The sequence below is a fragment of the Leptomonas pyrrhocoris genome (genome assembly GCF_001293395.1).
Source record: "Leptomonas pyrrhocoris isolate H10 chromosome Unknown, whole genome shotgun sequence".
Lineage (NCBI taxonomy): Eukaryota > Euglenozoa > Kinetoplastea > Trypanosomatida > Trypanosomatidae > Leptomonas > Leptomonas pyrrhocoris.
The window spans coordinates 277662-301863 of NW_015438381.1; the positions used below are offsets into that span (position 1 = coordinate 277662).

Here is a 24202-nt window from a genome sequence, read left to right on the forward strand (position 1 = left end):
AGTGGAGATTTTGTTCTTCGGTCCAGCCATTATTTCTTTTTCCTTTTTTCTTCTTGTTCTTCGCCTCATGCGTAGAACCACAAGACGTGTTATACATATATACATATATATATATATATATATATATATCAATAGAGAGAGAGAGTTATATACACAATACGAATCTCAAGAAAACCAATCCACACATAGTAACACGATGAGAAAGAAAGAAAGAAAAGAAGAAGAAGAGGTTGAAAAGCAATCAAAAGACGCATCAGCGGCAGCGCAGGGAATCGTCATCAAGAAGGGAGAGAAGCAACAATAAAAAAGAAGACGAAGATGAAAACAACAACAACAGAGAAAGAACACACTAAGTAAGTGAAGAGAAGAAACAAGTATACGAAAGACGACAAGGAGTGTGTGGGCGTGAGAGGGGGGAAAAACAAACATATATATATATATATATAGAAAGACAAATCATCGGAAAGAAGTCAAACACCAGCGGCACACAGAAGGAAAGAACACGTGCTATTGCCTTTTTCGTTATTCAACTGTACATAATATATATACCGTTACCTGTTACGAGTCAATCATAAGCGTTCTGGTGGCGACGCGAATAGGAAGGAGGAAGAGAAAAACTAATAATAGAACTACTTTTCGAACCTACGCAGACACACGCACACTCACGTTCGCAGTAAAAAAAAAAAAAACGTCATTTGTGGTTGCAAAAGCTCACCACCTCGTGGCGCGTAGACTTAGTCGCGGCAAAGACTCTGACACAGTGGTAGAACTCAAAATTGCCACACACACACACACACACACACACATCAACACCGAAAAAGGGCAAAATTTCTGTGTGCTTCACGAGAACAAGTTGATTTGGGCGATTCACTTGTGTCATGATAAACCTTCATAAACCAAAAAGGACGGGAAAGAAGAGTTATTCTATCAACTCAAAAGAAAACGGCGAGCGAGACGCTTATCACGCCGTACAAGTCACCAAGCGAAGGAGAAAGAAGGATATCTTACGTAGAGGCGACGAACCTAAACGCGAACATGCGAAGGAAGAGGAAAAGGAAAAGGAAATCCTTCCCCACCTCTTTTTTGAGAAATGATGAAAGCTGGACTGCTCCCAAATGTGGATAAAAATGTAGTTTGGAAGAAAAGAAATCTCAGCATTTGCAGGCATACCAGCAGCAACAAGCAGCAATGAGGACGTGTAGTGCCGCCTGCGTACATTAGATGCCTTTGCACCTTCTCCCACATACATATGCCTTCCATATATATTTCGAAATGACTTAGTGCTACGGCCAACAAACAGCGCAAAAAAACGTATTGCTGTTAGTGTCGTCATTGTATGCACCGGGCAGCTCCCCCCCTCTCCCCTGTCTTCCCAAAAGGGTACATAACAGTAAAAAAAGAAACAACAACCCGCGCCATCGATTGTATGGCACAGTAAAGAAGAAGAAGAAAACTAGAAGGAGGAGGTGAAGCAGCGGAGGCGGTACATGATAATGATAATAATAATAACAAACAAAACCACACTATGACGGTACGATAAGCCAATACCAAAAAAACAACAACCTACTCCGCCCGTTAACTCGAAGGCAGCGAAAGGAGAAGGGAAATCAGCAAACGGAGGGGGAGGAAGGAGGAAGGAACCACACACACACACACACATACGATGCTTGAGAGCAAGAATTGTGCTATTGAATTGGAACCACAGCAACAGGAACAAGAAACACAGACCCCCCCCCCCACACACATACACACAGGGACTGCCTTCAAAAGCGTGGATCATGCACTGGAGTAAAAAATAAAGTCTGATGACACGGTGAGAGGAAAATGTAAAATTTAATTGCGATACACCACTGAGGTTCTACGAGGTTAAACATTTCTGGGAAGAGATCGATCTGAAAAGAAGAGGAAAAGAGAAAGATCATATCATCAAACAAACGTGCGCACACACAGAGGAAAGCGGCATCTGATGAGAAATGGGGAAACAACTGGAGGACAGGAAAAAGGACAATAAATTACCTTGGAACGAAAAAAAAAACAGAACTCAACCGGGTAGTCCCCATCAGGTGACATCCTGTTGTAGGAATAGGAATAAAAAGGGGTCAGTACCTGCAACGCGAAACTGCACTCTACTGGCGGTGTCGTTGGGCAACAAGCACCTCTTCGCTTTTCCTTTTTGTAAATACAAGTTCGTTCCTCTCTACGATACCCATCATCTACACAGACAAAGGAGAAAAAAAGAAAACAATACCGTGCGCCGCCACCGCTGATGGAATCCCTTCTTTTCTTTCTGGTCGCTTAGCGTAGTCTCTGAGGCGTCGTGCTGCGCGTACGTGTGCGTGTGCGCTTGTCTGCTCATTCCGTGAGCTCACACAGCAGGCTGCTCCATTTTGATGGCGTTGAGGTTTATTTCATCAATGCTCGGTGCAACGCCGCCTGCGTACGGAGGTGGACGTTGCTGCTGCTGCTGCTGTGGTGGTGACTGTTCCTGCCCATTATTATTGTTGTTCGCGTTATGGTTGTTTGCCTGCCCATATCGATTTCTCCGCTGCGCCGGATCGCCGCCGTTGCGAATAAATTCCTCCTCCTCCCGCTTCTCCATCGACTCGATATCTGGCGAGCTGATGTGCCGCGCATCGTTGAGCGCGTTGCGAAACCACGTATCACCCACGTGCGGAAATAGCTTGCCGTAGAAGCTGCGCAGCGTGCGCTGCCGCCGCAGGCGTGGGCGCATGTCCAGCTCGAAGGGTAGGCGCGGTGGGTAGGCCAGCATGAGTGGACGGTTGCGGGGCCGCAGCTGCACCACCACGTTGTGCACATCGTAGTTCATCTCAAATGGCTCGCCCGCGGACTCCTGCGGCGCCTGCCCCTTAACGGGCAGATAGAGCTGCTGGGCAGCGAAGGGGCGCGCCGCCGCCAGATCCCGCTCCCGGCGCAGCTGCGTTGCCGTCGGCGCCTGACCGCGAATGGTGACATCGAGCGCGGGGAAGGCCGCCCACGCCTCCAAGGCGGCGCGGTCATCGTCGGTGTACGGCAGTTTGGTCTGCGCGGCACTCGACGCCGCCTTGCAGTTCCCGACGAGCTCGGCCGGGGCGCTCACGTGCGTGTCGACGGCCTGCATCATTATGCGACGGTGGGCCACGGCGCTCGCTGTGTGGGGCGTGGAGGCGGCGGCACTGCTACTACAGCTACTACCTCGCAGCGTGTCGTGCTGAGCCGACGGGTTAGAGGAGCCGGAGCGGGCGCGGTGGCCGTTCCCTTCTACTAAGTTCGCCCGTGCAGCGTCCGGCTTTCTGTAGTTGTGGTTGTTGTCGCTGGTGACCAGCGTATTGGTCGGCGGGGCAGCGGTGGAGTGCTGCTGCTGTTCTTGCTGCTTCTCTGCCTCTGACGGCCGCCCGGTGCGCTGTGGGGCCATGGCGCGCAGGGGCGATATCACCGACTCCACCAGCGATGTTGTCGTACCGACCGGCGGGGTCGAGGGCACGGCTGGTTGTGGCCGGAGGGGAGCTACCCGCTTGCCGCTGCTGTCGGACAGCGTCTTTATAGGCCGCTGCAGCAGCGGAGGGGCGACCACCCGCGGCATCGCACCAAAGTCGGTCGTTGTGGTTATTGTTGTTGTGGTGGCTAACCCAACGAGGTCGGTGCGGCCTACCTCGTAGTCGTTCGACCACACCGGTGCTCGCGGCGTCGTTGACGCTGGCAGCGTACTCGCCTTCTCGGTGCCCGCGTCGCCGCCTTCCGCGCCGCTGCGCCCGCTCGCAGGAGAGGTGGTGACGGTGTTGCTCGGGGCGCTGGATTGCCATAGCCGCTCCTGCGAGAAGCCGGTGGTCATCTCATGACTGTTGCGGTCGATGCGACGGGCTTCCTCGCGTACCCAGCCATTGGAGCGAGTCGTCGGACTTTCGAGGTCGACGACCACGGTGTGCGCAGCAGCGGACTGCGCCACGTCTAGCGACTCCTCACGCTTTACGCTGCTGTCCGTGAGGGGACGGGTTGTGACGGCTGTCGTGGCTGCCCCGCCGGTGGCCCCAATGGACGTTGGGGCGTTCCCAGGGTGGGACGGAGTTGTTCGGGCGTGCAGCGGAGACAGCGGGGGTGCGAGGAAGGGGGCCGCCTTGTTGATGCTCGTGCCGGTGCTCAACGGACTGGTGTAGACGCGCTCGTTGCCGTTACCGTGTCGTTGCATGGCCGCGAGGTTGTTCGCGCTCATGACCGTCTTGGCCCCGACCGACCGCTTGTTCTGTGCTAACGGAGAGACGGTGGAGGCGCTGCGGGCGTTGGCCGACGTGGTTGCGACGGTGACGTTGGCGGTGGCGGTGGTGGTGGCGGTCGGTACGGTTGGGTTCGCCTCCTGCGTGAGCGGACTAACCCGCACGCGGGGCTGCAGCAGCGACTCAGTCGGTCTGCGCTGCTGAGATGGCAAGATAACGGGCAAGTGCACGACGTCGTCGGCTGCATTACTAGTCGTCGCCGCCGTCGTTGTTCCAGAGTTACTATTGTTCATGTAATGACGGTTCGGGCTGCTGTCTCGTTGGCCCTTCGCACTGTCGACGCGCCGACGCGAGGTACGGCGAGAACCAGGCGCCGCCGCCGCTGTCGCTGCCGTGGCCGTCGCCGCCGACAGCGCGACATCGCTCTCGTCCGACGTGATAGGGTAGCCGCCATTGGAACGGGATGCAAATGCGCTCGAGCCGTGTCCGCTGTCTCGGGTGCCCGAGTCGCGGGGTTGCCTCCACGCCGGTGATCGGCCGTGCGGCGACGGCGTCGCGCCTTGCTCGCCGCTGCTCGCATGGAGGGTGTTGTGCCCTTGCAGGGCCGTCGAGTTGGAACAGTCGCCGGCGACGTCGCTGCTGCCCATTAAGCAGCTGAGGTTCGGCGTGGGGGAGGCGGCGGCAGTCCCCCCGCCTACGCCGCCGCTGCTCACGCCTTGCGTGGTGGTACTGGTGGTGGTGGTCGCCGTCGCGTTGGTCGCGGCCCCGTGGAGGGCGTCGAGGTCGACGAGACCGTCGTACTCGCCGTACTCGTACATGTGGCCTGTTGCGCTGTAAGACGGTGTAATCGGGTCACTCATCATCTTGGTCTCCCTCCTCACCTTTGCCGGACCCAGTAAGGCGCGATTCCTCTCCTCTTCCTATTTCGTTGGGTTTCCCTCTCCACGTGCTTTTACCGGCAAGAAAACAAGAGAACAAAACAAAAACCCTTCTGGGGAGCCAAACACTCAGAGAAAAAGAGAAAGGAGAGCAATAGTAATAATAATAACACGTTGATGAGGTGAATGCTCTCTAGGAGACGAATGCGAGGCCCACAGCGCACTCCTGCCGCGACAACACACGCAAACAGGGGTCAGCGATGGAAACCAACACGAATAACAAATTACAGTAGTAGAAAAATGCAAGGAAGAGTCAAAAGAGAAGGAGGAATGAAACACCCACCCACACACACAAGTAAACACAGAAAACGGAAAGAGAGAAAAAGAAATAAAACAAACGATGTGATGCTAAAGAAGCAGACCAGAAAAGCAAGCAAACAAACAAACAAACAAAGCAAAGAAGAAAAAGAAGAAGAAGAGAGAACACGACAGCAGGAGAGTGCGGCTGTAATACAATCCCCACCCATACACACGCACTCAGTATCTCAACCAACTGGACAGAACTTCTGATCACGGAAACGAAACCAATAAAAGAGAGACAGAAATGAAGAAAAAGAAAAAAGGCGTAGTAAACGTTGGATGATATCCAGAGAAGATTAAAAAAAGAAGCCCCCCCCCCTGAAAATGTGAGCTCTACACCACGTTCAAATATATAAACGTGCTTTGCTTTCTATCCAAGAAAGTGGCAGAAAGATCGAGGGCAAATCAAAAGAAAAAGCCCTGCCTTTCCACCCTTTTATACCTTGTACTTTCTTGCAAGAGGAGAGAGAATAAAAGAAAAGAAACACACACACACACACACGCTGATACGAGTATTTCGCTGTTGACCAGCTGGTGTACGCGCGGGAACTCGAAAAGCAAAAAAAAAAAAAACCAAGAAACACGAAAGGAGAGAAAAATATTCAACGGAAAGTAACCTAATGACAAGGTTGTCTAACAAAACAAAAATTGAGGACGAAGTGAACAGGGCGCGCCAGCTACGGGTGCGCAATCGCACACAGTTGGAGGCCAATCAAGGCAGATGAGCTGCTAGGTAAGTTCTGAATTCCGTCGCCGTTTTGGGCAACAGAAATGTGCGTGCGTGTGCTTGTGTGTGACAACAGAAAGCTGTGGTAGCCCGTTACTTTTCCTCAAGGCCTGCAGTCTCTTCGCTCGACTTCTTCCTCCGTCACCTGGCGTGGTGCGTATGAATATATATATATATATATAATCCGCTTCTACTGCCCCTTTCGGTGGTCTTCTCTCTCTCTCTATCTTTCCTGTTGCCCTCCTGATGTCCGCCTCCTTTGTCGTTCTATGAAAGGAAGACAACCACAAAAAATGAAGCTAAACTACAAGAAAAAATAATAGGAAAAAGGGGCAGCTGAGCAACTACACAAAACAAAACAACAGCGACACAGGTTGAAATAGCGGAAGTACAATGAAATCAACCAATATATATATATATATATATTGGAAAAGGTGAAGGGACACGAAGGCGCACCGTTGGAAGGGACGACGAGTGGGAACACAGGCGGCCCACTAAATCAAACAAAGAAACACAGAGAAAGCGTCAAACGCGAAAGAAGAAAAAATGAAACCGAAGACAACAATAATAATAAAAACCAAAAAAAATTGGTAGCGACTACCAGAGAGGAAACCCTTTCAGACGCGAGACAACAATCACACTTCAAAAATTAGGTGATACCTAAAGCTGAAATAACTGCCGTGGAATATAAAGGGAGAGAGTGTGTGCGCGTGTGTGCGTGTGCGAGAGAATGATCGCGTATGGGTGGAATAGGTTGGAAGACGCCATTGACCAACAAGGAAAAGAGACAGCAGAGAGAAAGCGAGGAGGGGGGGGAGGGAGAAAATGGTGGAGCAAAAGGCACGCGAACACGGCGAGCAGAGCAGTGAAGGAGAAGAGAAGACCTCCGCTGGACAACTCGTGTGGAGCGCACAGACAAGCGAAGGCCATTTTCTCTCTCTTTCTTCGCCATATACGGTACAGCCCCCCGTACCGACTGGGGGGAAAGAGACCAATAGCCAGCAACGGCATCAACAGAGAAGAAGTAACCGGTGCTTCGCCCATTCACTGCTTCCCGAACTGTAAGTTTTTCAGTACCGCACACCGTTAGGGGTGAGTGAGCTTGCTTCCCACAGCTTATTGGGTACACGCAGAGCCACTCGAGATGCGGAAGAGGCGAGCCTAATCAGCATATACCGCCTATTTTTTTTCATTTGACGACGATTTTCTTTCACGAAGACGCAAACGACTCAAAAAAAAAAAGCATACTCGAACAGCTTGATTAAAACACGTGGAGGATAGCGTGACAATGAAACAGGAGATAAACAAATTTTCAGCAAGCTATTTTTTCTTGTTGGCTTTCGTTCTTCTAACGATTAAGCACGCAACACAGATCGGAAAGTAAAAAGGGGGACATCAAGAGGAGAAGGAGAAGAAACGCAAGACATACACCGGCACACACGCACACATCCTCCGACTTAGAGGTGAGGACCACTAAACGCTGAGGAGAGGGAAAAGAAAGGAAAGAGCAAACTCCGAACCCATTCAAAGAATATAGCGCTGCCAGCCGCGACTCCCTTCTTGTTTTTTTTTGGTCTTTTTCAAGACCTCTCTCCACAAAACCAAGTTGAAAGAGCCGGTGCATAAACGCCCAATACGGCAACGTGGCCTACAAGTGGTAAAGCTACAAAGTAACTGCCGCCGTTTTTCCCTCCTCCTTGCATGAGGAGTCTGGACGCTGGCTGTATATATAAGAAGGCTTGCTTTGCGCCATTTCCATATAGAAAGGTAAATGGGTGAATCGCAGTAATGACGTGACGAATGCATCGGAGGAGGAAAATGAAAACCGAGAACAACATCGAATCACAACCGCAGCAGCGCAAAACAGAAGCCACGACGCAATCAACGTACACAGAGAGAGAGCTACTACACAAAGGGAACATCCACGTACGGGCACACGCGAGCAGGCCACATACACTACCTACACACATAGAGAGGCTTTTAGCTCAAAAAAGGAAAGGAAAGGAAGAGAAGAGAAGGAGGGTTGTTTTGCAAACAGTCGTGCACGCAGAAGTTTACATGATTGGAAGGAGAACAAAGGAGAGAAAAAACCAAATCGTACATCAAGAGAGGGAGAAGAGAAGTGGAAGAAGCAGCAAAGGGGAAAACAAAAAGAATGTAAGAATACAACGGAGGGGGGGGGGGAGGAGGGAGGCCGATGCACCTGTGCTCGACTTCTCCCCCTTCCTTCACCTGCTGTTTAACGCACCGATGGACTGCCCCCCGCCCACATCACGGGTGCATCAAACAACGAAGAACAACATTGGTATCTATATATACACCAACAACGGCGCAAAAGCCCCGCAGCACGTATCAACGGTGAAACAGGCAAATACAGGGAAAAAGGGAAGAAAAAAGGATTTCAACGCAATATGAAGAGTTCGAGCGAGGGAAGAAAGTAGACACATCCGCTCGTTACGCCGTTGAGGGGGAGCAAAGGGAAAGGAAGAAGAAACAAGAAGAAAAGAAATCCCAAAAGGTATTCGGAACACGTCGTAAACACACACACCCATCAACAAGACACGAAATGAGGGAGAGACAGAAACACCAAGTTAAAGGGCAGAAGAAGCGGCTTCCCTCCAAACAAGTACACCAAGAAAAGAATTGAATCGTGGCTGCGAGTGAGGGACTCCCCAACAACAGCCCTTCCCCAAAAAACAAAAAAGATTAAAAGAAAACAAGAAACAAAATAAATAACGAGTGGGACTCCTCTCCGTGTTTGGTGGACGTTGCTGCCGTTAGCGGGTTAGGGTTGGGGAAAGGGTACTCGCCGTCGACATGTTTAAAACCCCGCGTGTGGCTCACCGAGACGACCTCTTTCGACCGCGTCGCATTACCTGAAGGTCCATGACGTGGAGATACGAAGAGAGCAATAGCAAATGACGCCGAGAGAAGCGAACGAAGTGAGCCAGTTTTTCAATTGTTTTTTGAGTAAAGACAACCACCACCACAACAAGCAGCAACAACGGAGTACTACATGGTCTTCCTGATCCTCAATTCAATAGGTATATATATATAAAATTATCTTTTACCAGTGCCCATCACGCAAACAAACACGCAAAACCAAGATCACACCAGTGGTTGAGTGTGCCATCACCAATGCGAAATGGAAGACGTCGAAGCAGTGCATCGAACACGTTACAAACTGAGACGGTGAACGTTGGCGAGCGATAGAGAAAGAAGAGGAAGAAGAAAGAAAAACTCGTCCCATTAAACCACCCAACACTCCTGCAGCAGCTCGGAAACAGGGGAGCGGGAAAATAAAAACTCAAACCCTCAGCACAGGCCAGTCGAGGTCTAATGGAAACGCGCAGTCAAGTACTAGAACTGGACAGAGCTCTTCTCTTCGTTTCGCCGGTTTATTTTTTGTTCACCTTTGACGTAACATCCGGACGGAAGGGGAGACAACGAAAAACAAACAAAAGAAAAGGCGCTGTCATCGAAGACTAAAGCATGAGGTGAAAAACGACAAGAACAGCAACGGAAAAGTAAATAATAATAATAGTAATAAGAAAGAGATGACTGATCTCACGACAGTGCCTCTGAGGAGGGAGAGGGAAGGAGATGTGCGTCGCGCAGTGAGGAAATCAAAAGGGGGAAGGGAAGGGGACGAGAACGAGAACGAAAACGAAAAGGAGCGGTGTGATGCGCAGGAGTCCCGAAGCGTTCGTGGTGCAGCACACGAAAGAGAATGCGCGAAGTGACGAGCCGTCACACAAACATATAGAATACACTATACTATATATTTTGCCTGTATGCTCTCGTCAGTGAGCATCACAACAGCAAGTAGGAAAGCAGACAAACAAGGAAACACGAGGAGAACTGAGAAAGAATCCCACATGTTGAAGCTGAAGCGAACAATGAGGGAGAGAATACCACGAGAGAGGAGAAAAACAAAAACCCAAATAGCTGCATAAGAAGCTGAAGCTGGTTTTTTTACAGACACGAAATGACAGTAGCGCTGCAGCACAACAACAACACACTCGTCGTCCATCACCACCACAATAGATAATAACAAATACCTATCCTCCACCATAGAACACTTACCTTTTCCGAAGAACAACAACAACAAGAGTAAGAAAAGGAAGAGGAAAACAAAAAAAGAACGAAGATAAGCATCCATTCCCTCTTCATTTATAATACCAAGGAGTACATCAACTACAAATATAATAAAAATGAGGGAGCCTCAACGAAATGCATCCAAATTGTCTCGTCCGCGGCATCGGGACCATTCGTAGGTAAAAAAAGGAAAAATAAAAGAAAAGGAAAATGAGTGGAAGCACAAGCAGAGACGAGCAAAACAACAGAGAAAGCAAAATATGTACATTAAAAAAAAGAATATACCTTCTTTTCTTCATTGCCATGCTCGTTTGCCCTTGCGTGCGCGAATAATAAGAATGTGGTCCGCAACGACAAGAGAAAGTTATCGCTGGGCATCAACATCTTATTAAACGAAAAAAAGAAGTCGATACGTCCAGAACCACTCGTACGCACACACACACACATACGAAGAAAACAAAACAAAAAACAGTTGCATCGCCACTCTGAAGTGGGCAAGGGAACAAGGCAGTCGAAGCGAGAGAGCAAAGACCATGAACAAAAGTACAGAACGGCTCTTTCTTCATTAAAGGAAGGAGTCTCACAACAAATTGAAAAGAGGAGAAGGGATTGCGCACTGCTTGTATGGACATCTGGCTGTTCTACCACAAGAGCTGCAAGTGACGCTTCTATGTACACGCACGCAGACACATACACACATACCTCTCCTCTTCTTTTCCTTCTCTCCTGTCGCTTCAGAATACCGCCACCCCATCGCTTTTCCTTTTCTTTATATTTCTCTCTCTGTCTTTCATTTTGCATGGGAGAAGAAGAGGTTAATGCTCCTGCCTGCAGCGACCTCACCGGAAAAGACTGCGCAGCATCTCCATAACACCACCAGAGGTGGAGCTACTGGTCGAATCTGATTTCTGCTGCCTGCGGCGGCGGTTTGCATGGCCTCCCTGTCGCTTGTACGACCCTTCCTTTGCGTCTAAGTCATTCAAGTTACCGCGCGGGGAGTCGATCCAGATCGAGTTTGTCAGCCCTTTTACCCACGATTCATCGTTGTCCACCGTCGTCTTGATCGGCTTCGGCTCGCTATGGTTGTTATTATTGCGATTCGTGTTATTATTTTGCTTGGCCGCTAAGCCATTTTTGCCGGGTCCGGTGAAGCGGTGGGGCCCTCCTACCGGGCTGCCCTGCCCCTGCTGCTGCTGCTGCTGCTGCTGACGCTGCACATCCTTGATTTTGCGCCCATCCCGCAGGCGCGTCGGATCGGTCGAGGTCGGCTGCGGCCCCCGCGCCACCGACCTCACGTGCAAACTTCGCCGCCCCGGTGGTGGCTGCTGTGAAAGCGGCGCAATAAAAGGCCGCTGTGCACCGGCTTTGCGAGGCCCCGCTACCGGCGCGCTACTCGTACTCGTGTCCATGCTCGACACATCCACCGGTGGCACGTACGTGTGCGTGAAGCCGTTGTGGGTGCGGTGCTGCTCATGCGGGACGCCCGGTGGGGGTCCGACGAGGGAGCGCGTCGGTGCGCCCGGTAGCATCTGACGGGGACTGCGAATGGGGAAGTTCAGGGTCTGCGGCGGGTGTGGGGGCATCGGGTGGGTCGGCAGCATCGGTGAGCCGATAAACTCCGCTTTTCCGCCGCCTCCACGCATCATCCTCGCGGGCGAGCTGAAGCTCGAGCCGGGCCGCGGGGAGCCGGAGAGAACGACTTGGGTGTTCATCGGAGATGCAGGCATGGGTCCACCCTGCCACGCACCGCTGTTCGGTGCGTGACATTGGGGGACAGGCGGGAGCTGAAGTGTGTTGTTCGCGCGGGAGGGGTAGAGGTAGTTCATGGAGGGCCCCACGCCGGTCATGGGACAGCGGCCGCTGGACAACGGCTCCATTAAAACGGCACCGGATCCCTTGATCGCCATTTACCTTGTGCGAGCTCCCCCTCCTGGTGCCACTTTCAAGGCGAGGGGAGCAGGGAAATAAACAAATAATAAAACGGTTACAATGAAAAGAAGGGGAAAAGTACTGCGCTCTTTTAAGACAAGAGGAAAGAGGAAAACACTAAACAACAAGCAAAGAAGCAAAGAAGAAAACTGCTCTGTTGGGTGCAGCGCAGTCCAACGCGTTCGCATACGTATATACAGACTTTGCTCAACGAAACGATGAAGACTGCCAAACGCAAAAGAAGATAAAATACAGCAATAAAAAAGCTGCTACTACTAATAATAATAAGGATGATGCCGAGGCGTTTCGTGAGGACGCTTTTTTAAAAACGACGGGCTTTTCTTTTTCCTCTCCTCCCCCACCTGCTTTACCTGTTGCTGAGCTGCACTGGCACACTGACGCCCACGATAGAACTACAGTCGATAGGCGTGAGATGAAGGGTAACAATAACCGGCACACCTTTCTCGGTCTTCGCTCGTGCAGTGCGTATTTGAATCTGTATATATGTAATGTTATAGTGATAGTTATAGCTCTACGTCCAAAGACGCGCTCGTGTCGACTGACTATCCGTTTGTGAAGAGGGGATGCTGACGAGAACAATAAAAGGTCCGATTGCGCGCTCTCTCCCTGTTTCTTCTTCCTCTCCTGAGTGCTCGTTGACGCCGCGTTGTGGTGACCGTTGCGGCTGATGCGTAAAACGTCAGATCGCCACGCGGACGTTAAAGAAGAAGAAAAAAAAGGCTTCAGGGAGATACTTGTGGTGCTCGTTTCGCTCTGCCACCGAGTGGTGAATCCCGCAAGCTATGGAATCGATACGCTCACCGAGAGAAGAGAAACCAACAAACAGAGTTCGTTAATCACCACAGCTCTCCATCCACACACGCACACACGCACACAAAAGCAAAAATAAGAAGAGAACAGAGCGAAGGTGATGTGAAGGCGAAGCAGGTACGGTGAGCACGATTAACGGGGGAGAAAACTAAGCACGATATATATATATAAGAAAGAAGAAACAGCGAATGAGACTTGAAAAAAAAAGAATCAGAAAGCAAAGCACAAGAAAAGAATCTACGAGCAAAAACGAACCAACCAAACAAAAATAAACCTATGACGAAAAATTAAGGCGAAATAAAGCGAGAGAAGAAGAAGAAGAAGAGGCCAGAGACAAAAAAACCAAGAAGCAAAGAAACACCGGGTAAGGAAAGGTGGAAGCGGGAACGTCTGATCGTTCCTCAGCGGAAGCTGTATCTACTAAATATAAATACAAGTATATATGTGTGTACGCTCGCAGTTAGGCTGTACGATTGTTCTTTGGTATCGTGTGAGGGTGCGCGCGGAGAAGTAGAGAGAGTGGGAGAAGAGGAAAGAAAGAACAGAAAACACACACACACACACGAGAGGATCAGGTGAAAGGTGCGGAGGAGCATCGTTGTTGCTTTGAGAAGGAAAAAAAGAATCATTGTGAATGACATGTTAGAGGGAGCTGCAACACTGCCGTGGTCTGCGATGACGCTCACGCACTTTGAACCCCCTCCCCGCTCCCTCATGGACATTAAATGCCTCTCGTCTTATTATCCGAGGCTCACATCGACCTAGAGGTGATGTGCTTTGAATTCGTTGTATTGAATGTAGTCGCAAAGGCGATTCCCTCGACCTACACACACGCAGAGAGAGAGAGAGACCCAACGGTGCACAGCAAATGTTGAGGCGCGCCGCCGTTAAAAATAAGTTGCAGAAGTAATAAAAAAAAGGGAGAAGGGAGAGCCTTCACCACACACACGCCACTCTCGGCAACGCTTCGACCGACACAACCCATTACCGGAGTAACCTGCGACTGCGATCAAGCGCGCGGCGTCACTCTGCTTCTTGCACCCGTGAAGGACCTGCTGCGCCGCCCGCCGTCGTCGCTGCTTCTCCCTCCTGCTCCAGCACCACCGCCGGTCTCCCTCGTTCATCCGGCAGCAGACCAGGCGACGGCACCCACCGTATCTCGAGCGCCACAAACTTAAACCACTTCGCACCGATGCGGCGACGCGTGTCTTCCAACCCTGCAAATGCGCACAGCCGTGTCGACGGGGGTGACGGCGACGGAAAAGGCTGCAGCGGGCCGCGTTCCATCGTCTTCATCGGACGCGTCCCTTCCAACGTGCGGCTGATCAGCATAGAAGCGTCTTGAAAGGCCGTCGCGGCCTCGGTACGATCAACGCGGGGGAGCACCGCCGGAGGGCGCTGCACGACGGGCGGCGAGGACGGGCGAAAAATGGCAAGATCCCCCGGCAGACCACCACCGCCGGCACCATGGGCGTCGAGGGAGGGCAGCTCACTGCGTCGCTGGCCGTCGTCGCCGCTATAGGAGGGGGCGCCTGAGTTGGGCAGCAGCGTGCGCGGGTCGCGCATCGGCAGCGGCACCGCAAATCGGTTGACCCCGCCTCCTCCTTCCTGAACACCACGGAAGAAAGCCGTGCTAGGGCTGGGGGTGCCGGGCAGCCGGATCACGTTGCCCAGCGGCGGCGGGAAGTTGAGCCGGTCGGCGGTGACCCACTGCCTCGGTTGGTAGACGGGCGTGAAGCGTTGCAGTTCGTTCATGCGTGTGTTGTGCTGAAAGGGAGCGTAGGCCTCGGACTGCTGCGGCGAGCTGATGTGATCGCGGAGCTGGGCGTCGTGTGGCTCATTGAACGCGGGCGGCACGCCTCGAATGGTGTGCGCTTGTGTGGGGGTGTCTACGGCCGCACGCCCGCGAGGCTCCTGCGAGGGGCGGCGGCGTGCGACAGCGGCTTTTGGGGCTCGACTGCGTGCGGCTTCCTGCTCGCCTTCCTCCTCTTCCAACCCGTCCTCTCCTTCCCGGCCCGCGCCTCCGTTGCCGCCTACGGGCTCCTCCTCCCCATCGGTGTCCTTGTCGTGAGCAGAGGGGACGGCGCCGCTCGCCGCATCGGGCAACCGCGCGCTGGATCGGTGTTGCAGGGCCGCCGTGCTCGTCGCTGTTTGTTTAGCACGTGTCGAATTGCCAGCAGGGCTTTTTTGGCTGCGAGAAGCAGATGCAGGTATTGTTGCGACGACAATTGCGGCCGCTGCCTCCTGATCCGCCACAGAAGTATCCGCACCGTTGTCATCCGTGCGGCTGTTGCTGTTCATCTTTCCATGCTGCGGTGAGAGTGGCGACAAGAACGATGGCAGCTGCAGCTGCGATGAGCGCCCGTACCCGTCGTTCATGAAGTTCTCCTCGTCACTTCCCTCGCCGCGGTCGGGCATCGGTGGCCGCTGCGGACGCTCCTCCCTCGGAGTAGGATTTGCCGTCGTCGTTGCGGCAAATCTAGAAAAAGAGAACGCCGTCTTCTGTGTGTTCGGCCTTGCTTCCGCGTGGGCGGGCGGCGACAATGGAACCATTTCGTTGACACTTCGACTCGGCTGCGTGCCATCGCCGGTGGCGGCGCGTACCGCCTTAAAAAGAGATGCAAACGGCGGTGGACACGGGGAGAGAGGAGCGACGTTGGCGTCGTCCACGACCGCCCCGCCTTCTTCGCCTTCGTCCGCCGCGGGGGGTGTCCATCGCTCCGGAAAAACGAAGAAGGAGTCTAGGCAGTTGCGTTGGGCAGGGCGGTTTGCGGTCATGGAGGCAACACGTCCGTTGACGTCACCGCGCGGCTTCAGTGCAGCAGCCGCGGTCGAAGAAGCGGTTGCTCCCACTGGCGGCGAAGTTCGTGCCCTCGTCGGTGCTGTAGTGGCGCTGATGTCTCCGACCAGCGTGGTATCTTTCGTAGTGCCGTCGGGCACCTCTTCGAGCCAGGCGTGGTCAGGTCCCGACTTCGCAGCGGCAGAATTCGTTTCCGACCGCGCGAAGCTGCGGAACAGGTTCACGTAGCTGCCCTCGCTCTCCAGATCACCTGCGCTGGACGTGCTGGACAGGCCTGCTTCCGCCTTATCCCTGTTGCCGCTTCCCTTGCGGGTATTGCTTGCGTCCTTGCTGTCACAAATACGCGCCTGGACCTTCAAAGTTGATGAGGCAGGGGCGTTGTTGGTGGTGGCCGCTGCCACCGCTGTGGCTGCCGCCTTGTCCACATTAACGTCACGCATCGCCACTCCGAAGCTGTAACCGCCGTGAAAGCCGAGCGAGGCAAAGGAGCGGAGGACGTGCGGTGACCGCGGCGCGGCACCGGCGTTGCTCGCGATGCGGCGTGCGGACGCTACGGAGTTCGTTGATGCTGCGGTGGAGTTGCGTCGACGTGGCGGACTCGCCGCCAAGCTCACCACGGCAGGCTGCGACAGCATGGATGGCACGCCTGTTGTCCTCGGCGCCTCCTCGTTCACAGGGACATTCGACATCGTGTCGTTTTTGCCGTTGTCGTCGCTGTTGCGGTGTCCATCCATGCAGACGAGCTCCTCAGCTGTCACGTACTCCCACACATCAAATTCGACTCCGCTACGGCTGCGCGGCGACGGGCTGTGCTCACTGGTTGAAGTCCTCGCAGGAGCAGGCTGGCCCACCAGAGGTGCTGTGGTGGACGGGCGGAGGGTGACGGGGTCATCGAGTGCGGTCTGCTTCGGCGTGACGGGTGGCGGGCTCGGCTCGATGGCGGCGAGATTGGAGGCGGTGACAGCCGGCGTCAGTGCGTTCAACTCGAGCGAGATGTTGGAGTCGCGTCGATGATCCGTCGATTTCTTGGGCCGGTTGCATTCGTTGTTTCGTGCAGACACGACTGGCTGCTGCTGCTGTGGCGCGGACGAGATCGGCTCAACAGCGGAGCCCGCCGTCATGCCATTTGAGTTAACAGATTTTAACCTGGCCGTGGCGCTGGGCATTGGCGCTAGTCCGCCTTGCTGCTGTTGCGTTGTGCGCGATGCTGGTTGGGTAGCGGCGTCCGCACCGGGCATACGCGTGGACGTCGTGGTAGATGTCCACAACGGAGAACGAAGCCGACGCGCTTCTCATCTATCGAAGAATTCAACAACGTGGGTAGAGGAAAGAGAAGCGAGAGCGAGAGAGCGCCACGCGTCCCGCCCGTGCGGCTCCGATTTGGGTGAAGAGCGCGTCGAGTCAGTCGGTATTGTTTCTCCTCGCGGTGGATGTATGGACGACTCCGTTGCGGTGGATGACGTAGAAGGTCCTTCCTCACGCCGTGCGTCATCCACGCTGCCGAGGCGCACCGCAGATGCATTCAGCGGTGGCAGCGTTGTCGGTACGCCCTTCGCGCACACCTCGCATGCCTCCAACAACAATGAGGTCGGTGCATAGAAAACTCGAGGGGCCTGGGCGACACTGCTGTCACCGCCGCGTTGAGGCGCCAGCCCCACAGCCTTTTCCCGCGTGTCTGCCTTGGGCGTACCAGCCGGGGTAGGCGTCGTGGCCTGCGAGGAGGAGCTGAGACCCATCCCGCTTGTGTGCTGCGTGGAGGCAGAGATCGGCAAAGACGAAGACGCTAAGGGGTCTGCCGTCGTCGCGGAAGACGCGAGGAGGAGGACGGCGGACTTCGTGAGCACTGAAGAACAGAGCGCAGAGGGCGGCTGCGGCGGTAGTCGATGGCGTGTGGAAGACGCCGCCGCTGTTTCGCCGTTGCCGTTACCGGACAACCCGCCTTTCGGGTCCTCAGCTTCGACGGGGAGGGGGCTTGCGACACGCGAAATGACGGGCCGTCGTGCGCAATCGAAGTCGTACATATCAAAAGGACTGTACGCACCAAAGGAAAACACATCATCGTCGTCGCCATCGTCGCGGGACGCACTCGGCAGACTGCCACGTGAGTCGCCGCCATGAAGGGCGAGAGACGGCTTCTGCCCAACGACCCTCGCAGCGTTGGAGACAGTTCTCTCCTTGCTACTACGCACGCTTGCAACTGCCCGGTGCGCCAGAGGATCTCCAGTAGTCATCGAAACCGACGGCGCACCTGCCTCGCCTTTTCTGTGTTGTGGTAGCGGCCTCAACGACAGCGGGGGGACTCCGTTGTAGCTGCTGTAGTGGTTATTCTGAGGTGCGTCCTGCCGTCCATCACCGTCGTCGTGCCCCGCGTGAGGGTAGGCGGGGTCGTCGAAGAGGCCGAAGAGGCCGAAGGTGAGGTCGCTGCTGCTGCTCGTGGGGCCCACGATGCTGCCGTAGTAGGGTACCGTGTGTGCACGCGACATCAACAAAGCCGCAACACAGCTGTTAAACAAAGATGCTATTGCTACTACTACTAACACCAATAATGCCACTGCTGCTGCTGCTGCGGCACACGAGCAGCAAGAAAGGCTTATGCTCCCCTCACACTTGGAGGGAAGAAGGAGCGCAGCCCTGATATTCGAATGAGAGGTTGGCCCCACGACGCAACCGACGCGCCTTTGGGTAAGTGAAACGAAGCCGATAATAGCAGTCGTACTAGTAATAATAATAAGGAATGGTAGGACAATGCACAGAATGGAGTTCTCTCACGAGGTAGCGATCAAAAAAGAATAAATAAGGTGGAAGTAAAACACACGCGCCAAAAGAATCCTCCCCTCAAAAAAAAAAAATGGCTGGATGAAGTGGCTCCTCTAGAACAGCGGCAGCCATAACAGGATGACAATGCAAAGCGCCTCGCCCACCAAACGATGGTCGGAGACTGATGAGGCCAATCGAGAAAAGAAGAACGAGTTTGCGAGAAAACGAATGAGCAACAATGGAGAGCGGGGGATGTGAGCACACAGACGAGCGGCTCTTGCGCTTGCGGGAGACGACGGATGAAGTAGGAGTGTCGAGAGGGAAAGCAAACGCAATAGAAAAGAAAAAAGAAAACGAGCCCGGTACGGGAAAAGAGGCGAATGAATAGGAAAAGGAAAAAAAAGAGCGGGAAAGGCAGCGAGCGCGAGGCTTTACGGAAAGAAGCGCCGAATGATCGAGATATTGGAAGAAGAAGAAGAAAAGAAGAAAAACGGCGTCGACAAGTCAGAGGAGGAAGGAACGAAAACTATTTGCTGCTAATGTATATATGTGTGGCATGAGGATGAGAGAGATACGACGTTGTGAGGCGGCTTCCTGCTTCCAGCAAGCATTGCCCTGTGCGCCGCTACTTCAGAGAACTCTCATATCCCGGTCTCAATGGTTTACCGTTCTTGAAACGATACACGAGAGATAGAGAGAGAGATATCGGTATAACAGCGGCAATACTACCTCACCAGCAGCGACAACAGAAAAGAGAAAGTAAAACAATAGTAACGCCGACGCACGCAATATCTTTTTAGACGAAGGCGAAGATGGGGGAGAAGAAGGGGTGATCAGTGACGAGAGAGAATGTGGCTCGGTGGCCGTTGCGAGCGAAATACATCACACGTCCGCGAGTACGTGCGACTGCTTTGGCGAAAAATAATAATAAAAAAGGAAAGCAAAGAGTCCTTCCCGTAGCGACCGAAGTGCGTTGGGGTTTGAGAAGACATTTTTAAAGGAAGAGGGCAACCATTGTTGAAACCGTGTTGTTGTGGTCATGGCGTTTACCTTAAATGGCATCCTTTGCTTTCATAATATAAGTTCCTTTCACTTTGTTAGTACGTAAGGAGCGAGAAGAACCATAAACTCGATGAGTCACACACACGCACACACACGCGTTACCGCAGTTGTCGGCGGAGAAAAAAAAAACGCGAAGCACAACGACGGCAACACGACGTCCACGGCGGCATGGACGGTGCATCCCCCGATCATCCTGAGAAGACACCACCACCAACAACAGCCAATTTGGCAGTACGAGAACGTGCTGCGTACAGAAAGGGCACGGGAGCAACAGCAGTACAACGCGTCCCACCGCCCTCTTCCCCTCAAAAAACAACCCCAATGCCGGCAACAACAGGAAATGTGATCATACTGAGAAAGAAAGAAAAAAGGCCACGTACTACAACGACGATGACGGGTCATGAATTGCTTGCGAAGGTACATCCGAAGCCCAGCGCTCTTCCTCTTCCCCTCCGTTTTTAACGCTTCTCCAGCGTCTCTGAAAGCTCCCCTTTGCGATAGAGCGCGACAACGTCGTCGTAGCCGCCTAGAAACTTGCCGTTAAGAAACACCTGCGGCACCGTGTGGACGCCGGTGCGCGCGACCACCTCCTGAAACACCTCACGCCCGTTCGGAATGATGTCGATCTCCAGCGAGACGAAACGGTGCTTCAGCTCAATAAACAGCATCTTCAGCTTCGTGGAGAACTGGCAGTAGGTGGCGGAGATAAGGACGATGCGGTTGCGTCGCAGCATCGAGTCGAGAAACTGCGGCGCCCGTGCGGGGTCTAGCGCGCTGTTCATGGTGGAATTGGTGCAGGTGCTATTGTTGTTTTATTTTATGTACTGAAAGCCCCCGTTTTAGGAAGAGTGGAGCAGAGAGGCAAAATACCAGTTCGCTGCACTCCTGACCAAACACAACTTTTCGACTTGCAAGCGGAGCGTGCGTGAGAACAACGACGAACAGGGCGAACAGCCAACAGAAAGTGAGCGAGAGAGAGAGAGAGAAGAAGAAAGAGCGGCGGCCAAACGGTACAGAAGCTCAAATGAAAAAGACGGGAAAAAAATCCACGGGGGTTTGAGCGTTAAACGATGATGAGGATGATGCCACCGTTGCAGCATTTCGCGTTCCTGTTTGCTTCGTGGTATTGAAAGAAAAAAAAAACAAACAACAACAACAACACAGAATTCACATCCAACACCCTCCAGGTAAAGCGACGCTTCTTCTTTATTAGAGAGGTGAAAAAAAAAAACACACAGCAACCACATCACCACCACACGTTGGCGGCTTCGTTGCACCTCCTGCTTGCGCCACACGCCATCGTACGGCGGTATTTCCGCCTTTCATGCACATCCGGATGATTATACTTACGTCTCTCTACGACACGGTCCAAAAAAAAAAACATCATCATCAACCACGACAAGTATTGATCGTGCCAATGCAGTTGATATGTGTCTGTGCAGCAGACTCCAGCAACGTCAAAGCTGCAAATACACGTCCCTTCAACACCGCAAATGGAAGCCCCCCGCGCTGATCTTAAAAAAAAACAACAACAACAACAACCTGCACAGACAAAACAACAGTAAAAAGAATCAGACAAGAGAGCACATCGATGGGCCTTTGATAACTGCACCCAACACACGCCTCTCAACCCTCCACGTCATACAAATACTCCGAGACGGTCGACGACGTGTCGCTCGCCGACGGGTCCAGACTAAACTCCTCCGCTAGTGTGTTGTGCACCTGCGTGAAGCCCAGCGCGGGGCTGTCCTGAGGGATCATGTAGAAACTGCCGCCGTCGCTCTGTTGCAAGGAGCCGCCATGGCCGCTGTGGTTACCGTTGTTGTTCACGCTGCTGCTGCTGCCTCGATGGGAAAACTGCTGCTGATGCTGCCGGAGGTGCGGGGAGGTGAGGGGCGCCAGACGCGCACTGCTGCTCGTGGAGCGGATGCCAGTTGCAGGGGCTGCGGCAGGTGTCGAAGACGACGACGGTAGCGGCAGTTGCTCCTGACGAGAGGCCACTGTGCCGCTGCTTCGATTGCTGTACATAAATGTTGGACTCGTCGTCTTCGCTCCACTGGGGCGGCTTCGGTGTCGGCCGTGCTGCGGCGTCGTGTCTGCGCTGTGGCGTTGGCCAGCAGTCGACAACAAACCCGACTTCGGCGGAGTGGGTGGCGCCACAGGCGGTGGCAGCGGCGACTGAAGTGCAGGAGAGCGAGCGGTCGGTGGAGATGGCGTCGGGGTGCGCAGGGCGTCTGCGAAAGTCTCCAACCTGCCCGACCTCCACGCCGATGCTGCTGCCGTCGCTGCGGCTGCGACCGTCTTTGGCGTGGCGGAGGACACCGCTTGCTTCTCACCCGCTTCCACCTCCTGTGTGGGGCTCACAGTCGAGGTCAGCGCCTTGTGGGCCGGCTTCCGTGTCTTCTTCTGCTCTGTCGTGTTCCTCGGGAGGGCCACCGGCGGGATCGCAGCGGGAGGCGGCGGCGGGGTGGCCAGCCGAGGCGGCGGGGAATCGACCAGAGGGGGCGACGGCGACGGCGATGGAGAGACGGGGCGGCGCCTGCGGGCTGACGCGTCCTGCTTCGTGTTGCTGAGCATCGGAGCGGCGTAGGGGGACGGAGGACTAACTGCTTTTCCCGAGTTGCGAGGCAGCGGCGTCGACTCCGGCTGTTCTGGCTGTCGCTGATGACGATGCGGCGGCTCTTCAGGGGCGGCGACTTCATCCGTCCGCTTCTCGTTCTTCTTCCCCTTGTGCTGATGTTTCTCCGTGAGGGACGCAGACTCCTCTCCCGCCAACCCGATGACGTCGCTGTTCACCGTGGAACTGCGCGTCTCAAGAGGTCTCGTGGACGTGTCTGCCGCTGCAGACGCCGCTTCGTTTTCCTCTTGCGCCACGGCAACGGCACCGCGACGACCACGACGCCGTGGCAGGGGAGGCGGTGTGGCCTCCGCACTCTCCTCCGCACTTCTCTCTGCATCCGTTTGGGTCACGCCCTTCTTCGTCTTATTCACCGCCGCAGGTTTTTGCGGTGCCTCACCCACACCCCCGGCTACCGCATGTGGCGCTGTTCCTGTTCCTGCTGCTGCTGCTGTCTTTGAGGGCAGCGCAGAAGGGGATGGTTTTGTAGAAGGAGCCAGGGAGGCGGAGGAGAAAAACAGTTCAGCCAGCGTAGCTTCCACATCTCCCACAACATCTCCCACGGCACCGGCAGCTACATTTGCTGCTGTGTCTGCGGGTCGCCGTGTTGCCTCTGCGGCCTCCACAGCACTTTCGTGAGGGCGGTGATCCACCCGCGCCGTTTTCGCAGACGTGCGCTCTTCCTCATCCACCTCTTTCGCATGATGGGACCTCTTGCGCCGGCTCGGCTGCTTCTCCGACTCCTCGGGCCCCTCTTTTTCCCCTTTCTTCTTGAGATCGATGCGCACTGCGTCGACGTGGGTTTGCGACACAGCACTAGGAGGCGCGGAAAGGGAAAGAAGCTGCTCTTCTGTGGGCCGCGGATGAGGCGTCTGCGCCGGCGCCACGCCATCCCCGGCGCGCATCACCCAGTAGTGCCGATCATGCTTTACACGGAAGCACCCCGGTGGCAGCCCTTCCGAAGAGCATAATCGATAGGTGCTGTGCGACGACTTCTTTTCGTCATGCACGTTGGTGCCGCTCTCGCCGTCTGCCGTGGTGCTGGAGCTATCCGCGTCGTTGTCAGCCACGCTTCTCTTCCCCTGCTTTTTCTTTGCATTATCGTTGTTGCTGTCGTTGTCCTCCGCCGTCTCGCCGTCGTCTGCCGTGACCGCCTTCACGCGACGCTTTTCGGCTAGCACGTACCCGTGATCGCCGAGGAGGAGACGCAGGTTAACGATGCCGGTGGACCTGGCGGGGTGGCCGCAGAAGTAAATTCGCACAGCCGCCGCCGCCAGTCCCGGCAGGTCGATGTCAAAGGCAGAGCCCGAAATCGTCACCACGGACGCCTGCGACCATCGCGGCATCGCTCCGAAGTGCTGCTGTGCGTTTCCTTATTTATTGCGTTTCAAAGAAAGGCGAGAACGCGGAGAGGGACAAAGGGCGATACCTGCGCACACGCGTGCGGAATTTCCAGGATGTGGTGCCGTGTTAGTGCTTGGGTGAGTGAGTAAGAGGAGTAAAGAGAGTAGTGTGAAAGGGGGAAGGAGAAGTGGCGGGGAGTAACAGGTCGTGCTCCTCCTTAACAGCAACACCTAAAAGCTTCAAAATAAATAATAAAAATAATTAAACGCGGTTCAGTAAACCGGAGAGGGAGTTATCGCTCGCCCTGCCCTCCATTACGATCCAGTCATCGATGCATATATATACATTGTTGTTGCGTGTCTGTAGAGATGCGAGAAGTAGTAGCTCCCGTCCTCCCTCCCTTTGCGGCGCAGGCCGACAATTTTTTATTATCACTATTATTTTTGTTTTCTGGAGTGTGGACTGTACGCGATGCGCCATCGTGTCATCACATGTATCGTCCCCGCACCCACTAACTGAGGATGAGCTCTCCATCAGCTGCTCTGTCGGCAACGTCAGGCGGGGGAAAAAACATATTAAGAGGCATAAAGC

General features: G+C 54.0%; 7 protein-coding genes across 7 annotated transcripts; all 7 read right to left on the bottom strand.

Moving 5' to 3' along the window:
- Window positions 1–2365: 2365 nt before the first annotated feature.
- Window positions 2366–6849, bottom strand: ABB37_08585 (hypothetical protein; the record flags this gene model as incomplete). The annotated part of the gene is made up of 1 exon (XM_015807641.1): window positions 2366–6849. The coding sequence occupies exon 1, from the start codon at window positions 5069–5071 to the stop codon at window positions 2366–2368; it is 2706 nt and encodes a 901-aa protein (XP_015653723.1). The 5' UTR covers window positions 5072–6849.
- A 904-nt stretch (window positions 6850–7753) lies between these two features.
- On the bottom strand, window positions 7754–8143 carry ABB37_08586 (hypothetical protein; the record flags this gene model as incomplete). The annotated part of the gene is made up of 1 exon (XM_015807642.1): window positions 7754–8143. One exon carries the CDS (start codon window positions 8141–8143, stop codon window positions 7754–7756), a length of 390 nt encoding a protein of 129 aa, XP_015653724.1.
- A 1802-nt stretch (window positions 8144–9945) lies between these two features.
- On the bottom strand, window positions 9946–10335 carry ABB37_08587 (hypothetical protein; the record flags this gene model as incomplete). Its single annotated transcript, XM_015807643.1, has 1 exon — window positions 9946–10335. One exon carries the CDS (start codon window positions 10333–10335, stop codon window positions 9946–9948), a length of 390 nt encoding a protein of 129 aa, XP_015653725.1.
- A 775-nt stretch (window positions 10336–11110) lies between these two features.
- On the bottom strand, window positions 11111–12178 carry ABB37_08588 (hypothetical protein; the record flags this gene model as incomplete). The annotated part of the gene is made up of 1 exon (XM_015807644.1): window positions 11111–12178. The coding sequence occupies one exon, from the start codon at window positions 12176–12178 to the stop codon at window positions 11111–11113; it is 1068 nt and encodes a 355-aa protein (XP_015653726.1).
- Window positions 12179–14054: 1876 nt separating this feature from the next.
- On the bottom strand, window positions 14055–16997 carry ABB37_08589 (hypothetical protein; the record flags this gene model as incomplete). Its single annotated transcript, XM_015807645.1, has 1 exon — window positions 14055–16997. One exon carries the CDS (start codon window positions 16995–16997, stop codon window positions 14055–14057), a length of 2943 nt encoding a protein of 980 aa, XP_015653727.1.
- A 3111-nt stretch (window positions 16998–20108) lies between these two features.
- On the bottom strand, window positions 20109–20558 carry ABB37_08590 (putative mitochondrial glutaredoxin; the record flags this gene model as incomplete). The annotated part of the gene is made up of 1 exon (XM_015807646.1): window positions 20109–20558. The coding sequence occupies exon 1, from the start codon at window positions 20430–20432 to the stop codon at window positions 20109–20111; it is 324 nt and encodes a 107-aa protein (XP_015653728.1). The 5' UTR covers window positions 20433–20558.
- A 718-nt stretch (window positions 20559–21276) lies between these two features.
- On the bottom strand, window positions 21277–23744 carry ABB37_08591 (hypothetical protein; the record flags this gene model as incomplete). The annotated part of the gene is made up of 1 exon (XM_015807647.1): window positions 21277–23744. Exon 1 carries the CDS (start codon window positions 23611–23613, stop codon window positions 21277–21279), a length of 2337 nt encoding a protein of 778 aa, XP_015653729.1. The 5' UTR covers window positions 23614–23744.
- Window positions 23745–24202: the final 458 nt, after the last annotated feature.